Below are 18,037 nucleotides of genomic sequence, written 5' to 3'. Positions count from 1 at the left end.
ATCTATACTCTGTCTTAGCAGTATTGCAAGTGGCTTCGCGATAGTGTTTGCAGTTTTTTTTAACAAAATCGCTGGAACTCCATCTGGTCCGGCTGCCGATCCATTTTTAATTTCGTTTATAGCCGAGGATTTAGGAACGGTCTTGGAATCCTTGGGTTCCCTCCTGGGAGGGATACAGGATCCCAACAACGAGGTTCGAGGGGCCCCTTCCTCACGAGACGATTCTCCCGCCTGAAGCGAAGTCTCCCCCCCTGGTGCCGAGGGGAAGACTACCGCCCCACTGGACTCACCTGAGGACGGAAAGGCCTCGTCCATGGGAGAAGGAGAGCGTACTCGTGCAGGAGAAGGGACCTTCGAGACCGACCTCTTGGGAACCAACTTCGCCCTAGGGGAAGTCACCACGAAGTCCACTCCTCTCTTTCTCTTCAGTGTAGGAGAGACAGCCACTGGTTTGTCACCCTGGCCGGCGAGTGCTGGTTTCATAACCCTCACTAACGCCCGTGCCAGCGGACCAAACCAAGTCTGCTGCTCCAAGGACACAGAGTCCGAAATCCTCGCTAAAGAGAAAGGGATCGGGCGATCCTTTGGAGTGGACACAACGGTACCTGCCTGAAAAGAAGGTGGGGAAGAATGCTGTACTGACCTGTCTTCGTCCTGCACTACCAACCTATGCTTGGATGGAGGTGATCCCGAGTGCCGTCTAGGAGCACGCGTCCCTGCTGCTACCACCGGCTGTGGAATTCGCCGCGAACGATGGTCGCGCGGGAGTGCGGGCGAGCGATCGCGCGGGCGCGCAGGTGGATGATCATGCGGGCGCACAGGCGAGCGGTCGCGCGGGCGCACAGGCGAGCGATCGCGCGGGCGCGCAGGCGAGTGGGTGGGCAGGTGAATGAACACGTGTCCGAGGCGGCGAACGCAAGCGTTGGCGCGACGGCGAGGGATCGTGCTGCCGCGTAGGTGAGGAAGATCGCTGGCGATGTCGCGATGTGGTATGTCGACGCACTGGTGTGCGATGGTGAGCAGCATGCGCAGGTGAATGACCGCGTAATGGTAAGCGATGGCGAGCAGCATGCGCAGGTGAATGATCGCGTGATAGGGTGCGATGGTGATCAGCATCCGCAGGAGGGCGATCGTTCAGGGTTGTGCGATGAGGAGCAGCATGCGTAAGCGGGCGATCGTTCAGGGTTGTGCGATGGCGAGCAGCATGCGCAGGTGAATGATCGCGTGATGGGGTGCGATGGTGATCAGCATCCGCAGGAGGGCGATCGTTCAGGGTTGTGCGATGAGGAGCAGCATGCGTAAGCGGGCGATCGTGCAGGGTCGTGCGATGGCGAGCAGCATGCGCAGGAGGGCGATCGTGCAATGGCGAGCGATGGCGAGCGGCATGTGCAGGCGGGCGATCGCGCGATGGCGAGCTAGAAGCTGGCGAACCATGTTCCTTCAGGAGCGTTGGCGAACGTCGGTGCGTTCGTTGTCGCTGTTGAATAGGCGATACTAAGATCGCCTGTGCGCGCTGGCAAGCAGGTGAACGCTGGCGAGGAGGTAATCGCTGGCGTGTAGGTGATCGCTGGCGAGCTGGTGATCGCTGGCGAGCAGAAGGTCGACGCGTGTCCTGTGAGAGGACAGCTGGTGCGGCGCGTTCACGAGCAGGAACGGGAAGATCGCTGGCGCGTTGGCGAACATGTGTTTCTGACACACGCGCAGCACGATGTTGCGTAGCCACAGGACCAGGCAGATGGTGAGCAGGGAGTTCAGCAGGAACTAAAGGGTGGTCAGAGACCGCAGGGCGATGGTCCTCAAATGAGCGCTGACGCTCGGAAGAGAGCTGACGAGCAGGAGAGCGCTGGCGAGGGGGGCGAACATCAGGAGAGAGCCGACGAGCAGGTGAGCGTCGGCGAGCATGAGAGCGTCGGCGAGCAGGAGAGCGCTGGCGAGCAGGGAATCGCTGGCGAACAGGTGAGCGCTGGCGAGCAGGAGAGCGCTTGTGCGTTAGCACTGCTCGCGTAAGGGAAGAATCCCTTAGCCCCGAAGGGACCGTTGCCCGTCGGGTGACGAGTTCTCCAGAAGGCGAAGATCCGGCAGGAGATGGTGAGCGGTCTGCAGAGAGGTTCAAGGAAGGCGGAGCAGTCGGTTGAGGCTGACGAGGAGAGTCCCCCCCCCGGAGGAGGAAGACCCAAAAAGGCGCCTCTTAGTCCCCCTGTAAGGGGAAGGGAGGCCCTTGTGGCGTAGAGGGCGGTGAGCCTTACGGCGGAGGCGGCCTCGGGGGAGATCGTCGGGACCATCGGTCCTCCGAAGGGGAGTCTCCGTCAAAACACTTCCCTCAGAAGGAAGCTGGGCAGCAGTCGAGACCGAAGGACTCACTTCCCCCTTCGAAGGATGCACGGAAGGAGGAGGAGAGCCTTGAGCACCATCACCAGCAACAGCACCTGCGGCGGAAGGCCCAGCCACGTCGGAGGCCTCTGTCACCACGACGTCGACAAGACAGAGGGTCTACCTCCGCTACCACCGGCGACTGTTTAACAGCGGCCCCTAACGAGACAAGGTCAATAAGAGCGACCCTGGAGGGCAAGCCCTTAAGCCCCAGGGACGACCAAATCTGTAAAAGATCATCACTGGATAAGGCATTATTATCAATAACCTCCCCCGGAGGAGGAGGGGGAACCGCCTCGCTATGGGAGGCGACGCCCTCTCCCCCCACCGAAGGTAGGGAAACAGAACAAGGGCCTGCGCTCCCACTCGGACGACTCTCCTTAGGAGGCGGACGAGGGGGAGCTTCGGAGGAGGTTTGGGCGGCGGAAGAAGAGTCCCGAGAACGTTCCTCCTTCAAGGCTAACCCCGGAGAAGAACGGTCTCTCTTGGACTTCTTCTTACGCCGACGGCCAAACCTCTCCCACTGGGAGGCAGACCACTCCCTGCACTCACGGCACATGTTATCCTGGTCGCACCGTCAGCCCCGACATTGAGGGCAGAGGCTGTGTGGATCCGTAATAACATCCGACATGAAAGTCCCACAAGGACGGCCGGCAACTCCAGGGCATGTACGCATAGTAAAGAAAATAACTGAAGGTCAACTTCCAACCAATCACACACGCTGAAAAGAAAAAGCAGAAAATTAAAGGCTGTCACGAAGGCGATGAGCAGACACGTCTGATCACCGCCGAGCCAAAAGTGAAGTGAAGCAAGTCACCGGTGTGTGGAGGGGGGAGGGGTAGCAAGCTACCCTTCCCCCCCCCCCCCCCCCCGCTAACTAGCGCGGGGGTAATTAACCCTCGTTAAAAACTATTGGCTCGTCATTTCAGCTGTGCTAAAAGTAATACCCTTTGTAAATAGCGTGGTTTGTATTTCGGTTACGGAACAAAAAGGATTCAGAGCAGATAATCCATGTGTAGTAACAGTGAGGCATATATGTAGTGCTTGTTTCGGGCTCCCTTCCAGCAAATTTTTTCCATATGAATACATGGTAAGTCTGTCTAGTATTGACCACCAAGTCACCAACCATTTTTCATATTTCAATTAAATTAACTGTATCTACCTGAAATAAATTACTGTAGTAATTATACATCATTACATTTAATAACTCTGACTTCAAAAATGAAATTAACATCACTATATTGTTAATTGTGAGAAATTCCGCTTCACATCAGTGAAAGAACATACAAAACCATGGCAATCAATTTCATCACACACACACATACTCTCTCTCTCTCTCTCTCTCTTGCGCCATACAATAAATACATACAGCAGAAAAAACTTTAGTCTTTTCCCTTTAAAAGTGCCAATTAAATATGACACAAGAAATATACCCTACATAAATCCATTTTCAATCATAGCTTAAAAAATGGTATTCCATTTCGTCAGCTGACCTCTATTTTCGGGAAACAATATTATCACATTCTAAAAATTATCTTTCTTCAAATAGTTAATTGTGCTTTATTAAAACATTTTTACACTTCAGTTTTCAATTTCCAGTGCATTCGAGTCATCCAGTACTATTGACTTCTTTTTGTTTTGTTTTACTTTTTGTTTTGATCAGCTGATCTCTAACTACCACTATCGTGAATATGCCCACATACGAATCGCAAAGAGTATCATTATGAACACAGATGAATAATAAAGAGTATCGTTTATATAATTTGACATACAGTATTCAAAACATCCTCATAATCAATATCAAATCAGCACCAAAATTTTATAAGCCACAAGTTTTCATTCAAATCATTTAGTTATTAATATTAGTTACCACTTGGACTTATGAATACAGTACCTTTCTACTTCTCTCTGCAAAATTATTTCCTTATTAAGTCTCAATTAGACACTACGCAAAGACTGCATTCATGCTTTCGTTTTTATACTTTTCTATTATCAATTAAGGTATATTTCAACAACAATACTTACCGATGGTCTTCATTTTGGTTTTGTCAGCTGATCTCAAATTGAATACAGTAGTAAGCCTACACTCACATATAATTAACAGTATTGTTGATATAATTTCTCAACTCATACAGTATTATTTGCCAGTTTCTAATATTCAAGTTTCACATTATGATGTGTTCTTTGACGATTTTTAATATAGTGATATCTAGTTTTGACTTACGGATTTCAACATGACACTGAATTTTGTAATATTTAATACTATACATTTATAATTTAATATTTCACATTTTCACATGCACTTTTTAACAAAGCTGTATTTGGCAATTTCTAATTCAAATTTTCTCGTTTTGACTCGCAAAAGTTGGTGTCATACAAAACTGCATAGTTACGTTAACATTCGTGCTGCCATTGCACTTCACAAGTCGTAATTTCAAGAGATTTTTGTTAAACTAATATCGGACTGCTCGAAAAAGGTGAAGCATTCCTTTTAGACCTCTTCCTCCTCCTCCCATATAAAAGCCACTGGGAGGGTGACCACACCTGACCATTTCAGCAGGTAGGTCACAATAGGTGGAGATGCTTCTCCTTAGCACTCATGAATGTGTTGCAATATCGTCCCAACACCCATGGGCATGTACAGTATGCATATCTGCAAGTATGCCCACAGCAAACAATAATCAACACACTAGAAAGAAAGAAATTTAAGTTAATACTAAGCCAAACTTCCAGGCAGTGGAAGAACGTCCGTTTTCACTGATGACTGAACGAATTCAAAGTGGTTCTCTGTAAGCAAGCAGGGGGATGGGGCTTCCTCATTCCCGGCTGGAAATTACTGGCCACCTGTTTATACCTCGTTATAAAATTTTAATTGCTGTATACTACACCTTCACATATATTCTATCCTATGTAAATGATGAGGGTTTGTATTTGTGCCAGAACACAATGCCTATAACGCAGGAAACGGTAGCTCTTACAAAAGGGGAGTAAGATTCCTTAAAATTAAATACCTGGTAATGTGCTTTCAAAATTAAATTATCATTTTGAACAGCTGGTATAATAAGGCAAAGCTTCACTGGTAATGAAGATGTTTTAAATAATACTGTAGTTATGAAAAACTTTATTAGCATTAAATATGAAATGAATCCAAATATGGCGGAGCCTGCTGACAAATGCTCATTACTGTATACTGAAAACAATTCTACAATAGAAACATTATGTAATAAGAAAAGTTATTACCAGCAAATCTCACATCAGATTAAAATTTGAAGAAACCGATATTCACTGAATACAGCAAATCTTTACTTCCTTAAAGTTCTACAGTTTAAGTTCATGTTATCCTGAAGCATTATGTATTAGCAACGAGTAGTAGATCTGAAAGAGAAGTACTGTAAAATATTTGTAAAGTTACTGAATTCTGCTTTGTAAGAACAAGACCTATAACATTACTGTATTCTAATGCTAAATAATTCAGTATCTTTATAGACTTACCGCTTTGTGTAGTCAAGTTTTGGGATGTTACATTTGTGAGCGTCGGGTCATTGTGTGATGGCCCTACAAAAGATTTGCCTTCATCTCTGTTTTCTTTACCTTGCTTCCTTGAGGACTGAGTTTCTGCTTCCTTGTTGTCCTCATCTTCCAATTCTTTTAAATTCAGTAACCTAGACCTCACTAATATACTTGATTTCTTAGGGGTTATGTATGGGGTTGAAGTCAACTCAGAATACAATACTTCATTTTCTTTTTCTTCTGCTATGCAATCTAGAGTTGGTTCAATTCTGGAATGTTTCTTCAAAAGCACTTTTGGGAAATTTCTAGGCACTTTAAAAACTCTATCTCTTCCAACATTGCTGCTATTTGAAGAGTTCAATTTACTCATGTCTACCTCGTTGACTGCCGTACTTGACAAAACCCCTTTGAAATTAGGCGGCTTCCTATTTCTGCAATAGCTGTTGTTTCTGCTGAGGTCTGATAAAATGTCATCTAGTCCCTCTGTTAGGTCTTGAGAATCGTGATAACCTGAAAAGAATTTGAGTAAATAAGAAGTTTGATGAAGGAAAAACTTATTTCTATAAAGTTGCTGTGTGGTCTACAAGGATTTTCTAGTGAAATGTTAGAACAGGGAATCCAACATGAGATAAATACCAAGGAAATATTGTCTCCCCTGCTCTACGGCCAGTGTATCCACATGCAAGGCATGGACTCTGTGTGTATAGGGAAGACCTCACAAGTTCAGGCTCATTTGAACTTGCCACAGCACCTCAGTAACTGATAGTCATCTGCTATGAGTGACATCATGTACAGTGTCCCAGAAAGGAACAATCACTCAGTCCTAACCAATGTAGTCTACCTGTCACAACAAACCCTTAACCACCATTCAAGGTCAAAGCAGATTATATAACAACGCTCCCATCTCCTGCTCGAGGCTAGAGACGAGGGAGGGTTTTGGAGACCACACAGCACCTCCCCAAAAAATAAGTTTTTCTTTCATCAAAATTACTTATTGTTGGTTAAAAGTACTGTATAGTCCCCTAGGACTTGGTACAGAGTATCAATACACAGACTCATGGCAATTCCAGGAAAACTGTCTGCCACCAAGCCCAACCTACAACTTATGTGCATGTTCCCAAGATTAAGAAGAAAACTAACAAGTCCAACTATAACCTCAAAAGGGAGATTGACGAATATTGTCTGCCTAAAGGGCCTGGTAATTTGGCCCTTCCTTCCAGAATACCCTTACAGGGGTCCTAAATGAGTCAAGTACCTTGTATGAATGCTGTACTCCTTGAATTTGTTTCAAGTACAGTAGTGTTTAATGAACACCCTATGGCCGGACCAACCCGTAAATATCTGGATGTCCTGAAATTGCATAGTAGCAAAGAATTCTATTGTATAAGCAATTTTACTCAAACTCCAGTCTTAGGGATACAGGCAGGATCAGCTTTTTAAAAATGACCATCAAGATATGGATAGCATCTGCTGAAAAGGATTTGTTGGTCCTGATGTTTTGAAATAGACTACCTTCTGAAGACGATGATCTCTGTAATTATAATTTCAAGTTCCATCTAGGACAGAGGTTGCTATCTTCCAACTCAAGAGTTGAGATATAAAGCAGATCCCGTCTCTGAAGAGGCTTTTCCTTTGGCTAGAAAAAGTAGAACCAGAACCAGTACCTGGGAATACATAGTGCAATGAATTCACAATCCCTCCGAAAGGCAGCCAGTTTAGTGACTAACTCACGAAACTAAAGCTGTTAACCCTTTTACCCCCAAAGGACTTACTGGTACATTTCACAAAACTCATCCCTTTACCCCCATGGACGTACCGGTACGTCCTTGCAAAAATCTGCTATTTACATTTTATTTTGCATATTTTTGATAAATTTTTGAGAAACTTGACATTTTCCAAGAGAATGAGACCAACCTGACCTCTCTATGACGAAAATTAAGGCTGTTAGAGCAATTAAAAAAAAAATATACTGCAAAATGTGCTGGGAAAAAAAATAACCCCTGGGGGTTAAGGGTTGGAAATTACCAAATAGCCTGGGGGTAAAAGGGTTAAAAATATAACTTTTTAAATGATTCTTAAAAGAAATGGTGTATAAATATAGAATATATGTATATATATATATACAGTGGTACCTCTACATACGAATTTAATTCGTTCCACAACCGACTTCGGATGTAGAAACGTAATTTTCCCGTAAGAATACATGGTAATTCATTTAATTCGTTCCTCACCCTAAAAATCAAATAATAAATCCTTAATAAATGGCTACACATAATTACACATAACAATAATATAACTGCATAATATGAAAGAAGCATGTAAAACAGATAATTATAAAGAAATAATAAATAAAAAATGTGTTTTATTGCCACTTTACCTTTAAGACAGGCCAACGCAGGTGTAGGATTTGCTACGCCAGGAGACGGACGATCGGCGAGAAGGTAGACATGGTGTTAACATGTTCTTTAAATAAATACTCTCTCTCTCTCTCTCTCTCTCTCTCTCTCTCTCTCTCTCTCTTGTTCTTCTTCACTGTTAGTGTTAGAGACGTCTATTAATTTTTTCTGAGAGAGAGAGAGAGAGAGAGAGAGAGAGAGAGAGAGAGAGAGAGAGAGAGAGAGAGAGAGAGAGAGAGAGATTAAACAAAAATGTGTTATGTACATATGATTTTTAACAGCGTTAACGAGTTGAAAGACAGTTAAATGTAACTAAAAAAACAATATCAGGGAATCTGAATTTCTTTATTAACTAAAACAAATATTGATACAAACACACTAGTGTGCGTATGCGCAAACACACACACACGCACGAGGAGTAGAGATGGTGACTGCGATAACATACCGTAACTTACACTACGGAAATTTTAATCTAACTTAGCTTATTTATTTTTTTTTAATTTTTATATTTCATATTTTTTAATTTTTTTTTATTTTTGATTTTTTATTTTCATCACTTTCAGTGACGAGTTACGGTATGTTATCGCAGTCACCATCTCTACCTCCTCCCCGACCGTCTCTCTTACTGCGTAGCAATTTTTGCACCTGTGTGTGTGTGTTTGTACATACGCACACAAGTGTGTTTGTATCAATATTTGTTTTAGTTAATAAAAGAATTCAGATTAGCTGTTATTACTTTCTTAGATACATTTAATTGTTTTTCAACTCGTTGACGCCGTTAAAAATCATATGTACCCTAAACACATTTTTGTTTAATCTCTCTCTCTCTCTCGGAAAAAAATAATAGACGTATCTAACACTATAACAGCGAAGAAAAACGAGAGAGAGAGAGAGAGAGAGAGAGAGAGAGAGATTTTATTTAAAGAACATGTTAATGCTATGTTTAGAGAAACAGAAAAAGAGAGAAGTCTTATTTAAAAGAGCTTGTTAATGCTATCATGGTTTTCTTTGCTTCACTTTTTTCTTTCTTTCTGTTCATCACGCTGGCCCTTCTCATAAATGATCGTTGTCAACAATCTCTTTGTCCTTTATCCCTATCAACAAAAGGCATTCTTTCTCTTCCAGGGTATTGCTACGATGTCTTGTAATAATGGTGATCCCCTTCGATGGTTATTTGCTTTAATGGCTGCCTTCAGCTTGATGATCCTCGAGATCATAGGCCTATTCCGGCCATATTGTTTAGCCATACAGTATCACTCACATGCACACTGCTCTCATGTTTTTCTATAATTTCTTGCTTCAATTCTAATGAAAGAATTGCCTTCTTCCTGTACTGAAACTTAGCTTCTTAGGCACCATGATTATAAGTAAAATCAAAGGAAATGTGAGAAAAGGAAGAAAATAAGCACTGTTAATAACAGACCAAACAGAGGACAACCACACGATACACACAAGAACAGAGAACTGAGCACTCGACGCTCAATGGCGTAATGTTTACTTCGTATGTTGGAGCAACACTTCGGATGTTGAGGCAGAAATTTGGTCGAATTTTACTTCGTATGTTGGAAAATTCGTATGTTGGGACATTCGTATGTAGAGGTACCACTGTATATATATATATATATATATATATATATATATATATATATATATATATATATATATATATATATATATATATATATATATACTGTATTTATCCAGCCCAACCAACACCTCAAGATCCCTATCCTGAAACCATGAAACCACATGAGTGGGTGGATATGGACTAAAAGACTGGGTGACCTTATGAAACACGTCTGAGTTGAGATTAACGTCGGAGGGACGCTTGAGAGGGTCTGTTAAAACAGATTTATATATTATAGCTAATGGCTGGCGCTTCCTCTCCTCAAAGAAATGGACCCGAAAGGAAGCTAAGAAGTCCGGGGTTATCTGGCAAGGTGACTGATCCGTAGAGATGCCATCTACATCTTCCACACAGAATGGTATTGTCTTAGGAATGAAGATCTCTTGAAGCTTAAATAAATCAAATTGTGGGCTAAATGAAGGTCCTGGATCAGAATGCAGGAAACAAAGGTAGCCTATTCCTACTTTCTGATCAAGCTGTGCAGACCAAAGCGGGTATATTCTTGATTTTGGATGTTGAAGTAGTGGATAACACAAGCTGTTGGGCCTATGTGGATCTATTAGCACAGCTGTCCCTAAATATTCAGAAGGATGTTCTAAACCTATGAAATCAAACTCTTTGGAGAAATAGGTAGATCAACAACCATCCATCCCAATGCCATTCAGAACATCTCTTGCCACTGCTTAAGTTTAAAATTGGAGCTACAAATAGTGGAAGTTAGTAGTTTTCTTTTGCCCCAAACAGGTCCAGTTGGAGGTCCAGATACAGCTCAAACACCTGAAAAGAACTCAGGTTCAGTTTTAATTCTGTATGCATATTGTGTGCCAGGATAGGGCATTCTCTACTACACTGAGTGAAACCGACATTAAATGGTGAGAAGAACACATTATTTTCCTGAAGGAACCCCTAACCTAATAATGGGAAGAGTTACTCTCAAGCAGGATCCTCCTTTCTGACACAACAGACCACAACCTTGTTGTCTTTCAAGATATTACAGTATATGCGAGTTCCTTTGTGGACCAATTCTCTTCGTCAAGAGGACAGCCATAAGTTCCAACACATTTACGTGAAGAGCTGCAAACAGAGGGGACCATTCCTGAACACAAAGGTTGGCTCTGAATAACTTTCCATCCCAACCTGGATGCACCTGTATGAATAGTCTAGGTAACCGGGGGAGGAATCAATGGAAATGACCTGGCCAAGCAATTAGTATCATCCACAACCTGAGAATTCTTTTGCACGGACTGGATGACTGACCCTGACTGTCCCAAAACCCTTTCCATACCATTCTTCACACCAAGTGGAGGTCCTTCATTCTGTTCTTTAACACTGGATCGACTATCAAGGCAAATTAAAGAACTGTATAAATCTTAAGTTGCTCCTGGCAGAGATGCAATTCAAAATCAATACTCTGGCCCTGCTAGAATTCTTCAGAGATGCTTTTGTAAGGCTAGTGTGCTTTCACCATACTCCATTAGTAATATAATCACCACTGAATATCCTTCTTGGAATTAGTCTTGACTCTGCAAAGTTGATTAAAAACTCAATGTCCTGAAGTACCTACTAAACCTTATTCTATATTTGAGGTATGATTCATTTGTCTTTGCCCAAATCAGCCAATAGTCTACATAAGCTATGATCCAAAGTTCCTGCAAACTTAGGAGTTTTATCATGACCTTGCTGGTTTCTACACATTCTTGGGGTGATACCGAGGCTAAATGGCATTGCTTTGAACCTAAACAATCCCTTCCTGAACCAAAACCCTAGGTAAAGTTTGAAGCAGTGGGCCATAGGGATGTGCCAACAGGCATCTTTTAGAATTATAGTAAGGGTCCCAGCTTCCCAGTGTAGTAATTGGTGGGCATGTTGAAGGGTTGTCATTTTGAATGGATCACACTAAATGTTTGTTCAGAAGACAGGTTGGCCAGGGCACCAGCCGCCCGTTGAGATACTACCACTAGAGAGGTATTGGATCCTTTGACTGGCCAGACAGTATTGCATTGGACCCCTCTCTCTAGTCACGGCTTATTTTTCTTTGCCTACACTTACACAGAATAGTCTGGCCTATTCTTTACATATTCTCGTCTTTCCTCATTCATCTGACAACAATGAGATACTTAACACTTCTTCACCCAAAGGGTTAATTACTGCACTGCAATTTGTTCAGTGTACTTTCCTCTTGGTTAGGGTAGAAGAGACTCTTTAGCTATGGTAAGCAGCTCTTCTAGGAGAAGGACACTCCAAAATTAAACCATTGTCCTCTAGTCTTGGGTAGTGCCATAGCCTCTGTACCATGGTCTTCCACTGTCTTGGGTTAGAGTTCTCTTGCTTGAGGGTACACTCGGGCACACTATTCTATCTTTTTTTTTTTTCTTCCTCTTGTTTTTTTGAAATGGTGTGTTGGGCAGGCTTAATAGAAGGGCCATGGATGCCTGGTGGTTTATCAAGAGGTTGTCTTTTCCTTTTTCTGATTTTTTCTTCTCAAAACCATCCTTACTGTCCTCCCTTCAGTTGAAGTGGCTATCCTGGAGGGTATTTAGCCTTGCATGGTGTATCGGCTCCTCCATGTTGACCAGTTTTTCCGACTTTTTACTATAGTCTATGGATATCATCAATCACTTTTATTATTATTCTGTACATATTGTTTTTGTTTTAATTCTTGTTAATCTAGTTTTTAAGTATGATGTCTCTTTTTTATTTCTATTAATTCTTATGCTGTCTGGAGACATTGAGCGAAATCCGGGACCAGTACGTCCTAGATTTCGTCAATGTCGTCTTCTGTATTGCAATATTCGTGGTCTTCATGCAAATATCCGAGACCTTACAGTTGCGTCCAGACAGTATGATATTCTTTTGTGCTCAGAAACTTTGGTTTCTAATATGAGGCACTCATCTGAGCTCCTTATAACTGGTTTTAAGAAGCCAATAATGCTGAAACGTGATTCCATTCCTAGGGCCAGGGGAATGGCGGTGTATATTAGGACCGAGTACCCTGCTTCTCATAAGTCCTGCTATCAATGTGGATGTCATGAGATTCAGGTAATAAAAGTTTGTGGCAGGCATAACAACTTTTATTTGTGTTCAATCTACCGGAATCCAGACATGGATGATTCTATCTTCGATTGTCTTCTTACCATTATGGCTAAGATACAAGAAGATGATAGAAAGGCTTCGTTTGTCTTTGTTGGTGATTTTAATGCTCACCATAGGGAGTGGTTGAGTTCTATCTCTCCTACCGATCGCCATGGCTTAAGAGCTTTAGACTTTGCCTCGGAATCAGGCTGTGAGCAAATCATAAATGAAGCTACTCACAGGTCTGGTAATTGCTTGGACCTCGTATACACTGATTCCCCTGGCGTTATAACTAGTAAGGTTGGTTCTCCAGTCGGGACTTCTGATCATGCCTTGATTTCATTATTAGTGAAGACTGAGCAGCCTGTCCCTGATATATCATATTCTTGTAAAATTTATATGAAATCCCAAGCAGACTGGAATGGGATTTTGCATGATCTTTTGTGCTTGAATTGGTCACAATTATATAATAGTGTAGATCCTGTTGTCCCTTTGAATGAGAATCTAGTAAACATAATTGATAGGCGTATCCCTTCTCGTGTGCTAAGGTACCGAATGAAGGACAAACCGTGGTTCAATGATGATTGTAGACGTGCTTATTTGGAGAAGCAGGAGGCCTATCACCTTTGGAAGGGTAACAGATCAGATTTGACCTGGAACAACTATACTCAGCTTCGAGCTTTTGCTCAGAGAGTTTATGCCTCAACTGAAAAGGAGTACAATTTAATCATAAAGGAAACCCTCTCTGGTACAACTCAGGAACATAAATGGTGGTCTACCCTTAAATCTGCACTCTTTGGTGTAGATGCAACAGTTCCTCCTTTACTTAAACCAGATGGCTCCGTCACTCACTGTCCAAAGGAAAAGGCAACCCTTTTGGCTGATGTTTTTGACAGTAAACAGAGTAATGAAAAACTTGAACTTCCTCATTCCTGTTTTCCTGAGGCTAAACTAACTAGTTTAGCTTTTCGATCTCGTGAGATTAAAGCTCTGTTGATGGACCTTGATGCTTATGGAGGTGTAGACCCAAATGGTATTTTTCCTTTGTTTTTTATAAAGACAGCAGATTTCTTAGCTCCAAAGTTATCTGTTATTTTACGCAAGTTAGCAAGAAGAGGAGCTTTTAGCACTAGTTGGAGAATTGGTAATGTTACTCCTCTATGTAAATGTGTTTGTGGTAGCTCAAGTCCCACTGATTACCGCCCAATTTCCATAACTCCCATATTATCTAAAGTTTTTGAACGTCTTCTGGTAAAACGTCTTAATAGGTTTGCTGAAGGTAATCATCTATTCCCTAGTTTGCAATTTGGTTTTCGGAAAAGCCTTGGAGCATGTGATGCCCTTCTTACAATCTCCAATGCAGTACAGAAATCCCTTGATTGTGGTCGGGAAGTTCGTATGATTGGCCTTGATTTTAGTGCTGCCTTTGACCGTGTTAATCATGAGGCCCTTGTTTTCAAACTGAAACAGTTGGGAGTGGGTGGGTCGTTTCTTAGCATTATTATTGATTTTTTAAGTAGTAGATCTCAAAGAGTTGTTGTTGATGGGCACCATAGTGAGTATAGGAATGTGATATCCGGTGTTCCACAGGGTAGTGTTCTTGGCCCATTACTTTTCATACTATATACACATGACATGTGGTTTGGCCTAGAAAATAAGCTTGTTGCATATGCAGATGATGCTACTCTCTTTGCATCAATTCCATCCCCTGAATGTAGATCTGGGGTTGGTGAATCCCTTAATAGAGATTTAGCTAAAATTAGTGCATGGTACAAATTATGGGGTATGAAGTTGAATCCTAACAAAACTCAAAGTATGATTGTAAGTAGGTCAAGGACGGTGGCTCCTCAACATCCGGATCTCAGTATTGATAATGTTTCTTTAAATTTGTATGACTCTTTCAAAATTTTAGGCGTGATTCTTGACAGCAAATTTACTTTTGAGAAACATATAAGGTCTGTGTCTTCTTCAATTGCACAAAAAATTGGCTTATTGAGAAAGTCTTTTAAGATATTCGGTGATCAATCTATTCTGAAGAAATGTTTTAATTCTTTTATTCTACCTTGTTTTGAGTATTGTTCTCCTGTCTGGTCTTCAGCTGCTGATTCTCATCTTAATTTGTTGGACAGAAACTTACGGTCTATTAAATTTCTTATTCCTGATCTAGATATTAATCTCTGGCACCGTCGATCAATTAGTTCATTATGCATGTTGCATAAGATTTTTCATAACTCTGACCATCCTTTACATTCAGATCTCCCTGGACAATTCTATCCTGTTCGTAATACTAGGCAGGCAGTTAATTCTAATAGCCAGGCCTTCTCCATCATAAGACTCAATACTACGCAGTACTCTAGAAGTTTTATTCCAGCTGTTACCAAGTTGTGGAATGATCTTCCTAATCGGGTTGTTGAATCAGTAGAACTTCAAAAGTTCAAAGTTGGAGCAAATACTTTTTTGTTGACCAGGCGGACATGAGTCTTTTTATAGTTTATATATGACATATTTGTTGTTGACGTTGTTAATAGTTTATATATGATATATCTCTTTTGACATTACTTTTTTTAGAATGATTTATTGTTAATTTGTTCTCTTCAGTTATTTATTTCCTTATTTCCTTTCCTCACTGGGCTATTTTTCCCTGTTGGAGCCCCTGGGCTTATAGCATCTTGCTTTTCCAATTAGGGTTGTAGCTTGGATAGTAATAATAATAATAATAATAATAAATGATTGATTTGAAGTTCTCTGGCATCCTGATATCGAAGGTCTTCTTGGGGGAGACTTTCTTGGTGCACCGAGTAGCCTGTCCTGGAAGTTGGAAACCTGCACCTTCTATGACTCCTTTCTTAACACCTTCCTTACAAAGTAGTTGAGTTCCAGGGTCATGGCCTGATGAAACTAGTGGAGTGGAGGTTGTTTGCTATCATGACCATCCAAAACCCCGAGAATAAACTTGCGTTCACCGAGAAAAGGGGGTAACATTTTTTAAAATCATGGAGACGACCCCCCAACTGAAGCTCCTCATTAGAGAGATCCAATGCCTTTAATAGGTTAACTACCTCCCCTATTTCCCTTCAAGATCTTCAATGACCTCCTCTTCCTCCAAAACCAAAGTATAGCTGGTCCTGCAACAAGGTCTCGGTTATGGAGGAATAACATTGCTGATGACGCTCATCGCAAAGATTCTTTGGTGTGAGACGAGAATTGGTATAGGAAACAGGAGCTAGCCTCTTGTTGGATATTTTTTAAACCTGCCGTTGCTTCTTTTGAGGAAGGGCCGAAAACTTTTCCTCCATTCTCCAAAAGCGACATAGCTATTGCTTCTGCATTGGCTTTGGCTTCTCCACAAGACCTTACCAGAAGAACCATTGCACACTGGATCACTGTAGAACAGTTTCCTTTACCCTCACTTCATTAGATCAAAAGCCACAAAAATGCACTACCCCAAACTTTGCTCTAATAAAGTTCTTAAAGGCTTTGTCGAAGCACTTACACACTAACTTGGTTACTGCCAAAGTAGCTAACTGGGAACCCTTGTTAGGCCCCACAATCAAGGAATCCACAGCAGACATTAGGATGAACAAGATCTGTCTGGCACTGGACTCAGCAGTCCAAAGGTGATCTGGGATAAAAAAGAAATAGTCACCCATTTTATTGTTCCCAACCTGAGTGTCCAACTTCTTGGGAAGGAAGTCTCCATGAACCCCTCTTAGTTCTGGGAATATTTCAAGCCCATCAGGAACACTCACTGAAAGGGACTACACTCTTGGGCATGGTAAGATCACCTTCAAGCAGCAACTCCCTTACTGACAGGACTGTTAATTCCACCATTTAGGCAAAAAGAGAGAGAGAAAAAGAAGAAAATCTTGCCAGGAACTGTCATTCCAACCAACAAAAAGAATACTTTTACATCTGATAATAATTCTTCTAAGGTACTGAGAACAGCCTTGTACGGCATCAGAACATCCACTTTCGGGGTTACCTAGGAGATGTATCTTGAATCTCACTCTCAAGTTGGAAATGTTCCCAGGATATCAAACCCAATGTCATCAAATGTCAAATCCTTATAGCTATCTTGAAAACATTTGGATCGGATGAAAACGTCCACCCATCACTGGATCGCCAAGGATTAACCAACTAAATCTCCCTCCTCAGTATCCAAGGCAAAAGCACCTTTACCAAATCCCTAATTTCAACCCAGCATTCGATCCTTGGAATGGAAGGAAAAAAACTCTTACAGGATTGTTTCTTTGAAGATGGGAACCCGAAAGCTTAGCAAGAGCGGATGCCTTAGAACCGGAAAAAATAGCCCTCATTTGGAAGCTAAAAATCAATGGTACAGACACACCCAAATTGTAGGAATGGAAGAAAGAGGGGGCCCCACAGAATTTCCCCTGGAGGCAGGTAGCCTGTAGACCCACGGTGGTCCAATCCAAAGGGCAAGAAGAAAGAATTCACATAGGATAGATGCTTTCCTAGATAGCTGGTAGCCCTAGGGCTCGGTAACACCTGGCTTACTAGGTTGGAGTGTGAAGGAATCAGATGCCAGGTCATCAGTACCTGGACAGACCCCACCTGAGTGGGCTAACCATAGAGTGAGCGGATCAATGTCTCTGCTATACTACTATTGGTGAGACATCAACGAGGAATGCAAGCATACCAAATCCAGACAGATCGGTCACCTACTTGGTGGAATATTAATTTGGATCCAACCTAGCCAGTGAAGTGGTCGTCGAGATGTCCTTGGAGGGAAGGATACTTCCTCGAGCAACCAAGGGATCCCTTGAGGATTCCATAGTAAGGACTCTAGGCCATCCTTGTATAAAAAAATTAACATTGATAGGGGCCTAGTCAACTACGCACATCTCCAAAACTCCTAAATGCCGAAATTGGTATATCAAGACCAAAGAGATCTCCAAAACCCTCGTTGGATAAATAATCAGTAAGACCCGCAATCTGAGAATTTCTTTTCACACATAAAAAGGAGGAAAACGGCCTTAGCTTATTATAGGTGTTCTGCCACAGGTTTGCCCACTCAGCTGACGTGCATAGCCCAACTTGT

General features: G+C 42.3%; 1 protein-coding gene across 2 annotated transcripts in view; it reads right to left on the bottom strand.

Moving 5' to 3' along the window:
- The window catches only part of LOC137653485 (uncharacterized), a 191,270-nt gene that overhangs the window by 115,109 nt on the left and 58,124 nt on the right, over positions 1-18,037 (bottom strand). For both annotated transcript variants that reach the window (XM_068386930.1, XM_068386929.1), the window contains one exon: positions 5,863-6,390. In XM_068386930.1, coding sequence (XP_068243031.1) covers positions 5,863-6,390 — 528 coding nt within the window. The remainder of the gene's footprint in view (positions 1-5,862; positions 6,391-18,037) is intronic.

This window comes from Palaemon carinicauda, chromosome 14 (assembly GCF_036898095.1).
Source record: "Palaemon carinicauda isolate YSFRI2023 chromosome 14, ASM3689809v2, whole genome shotgun sequence".
NCBI classification, from domain to species: Eukaryota; Metazoa; Arthropoda; class Malacostraca; order Decapoda; family Palaemonidae; genus Palaemon; species Palaemon carinicauda.
This window is presented reverse-complemented; position numbering and strand designations above follow the sequence as displayed.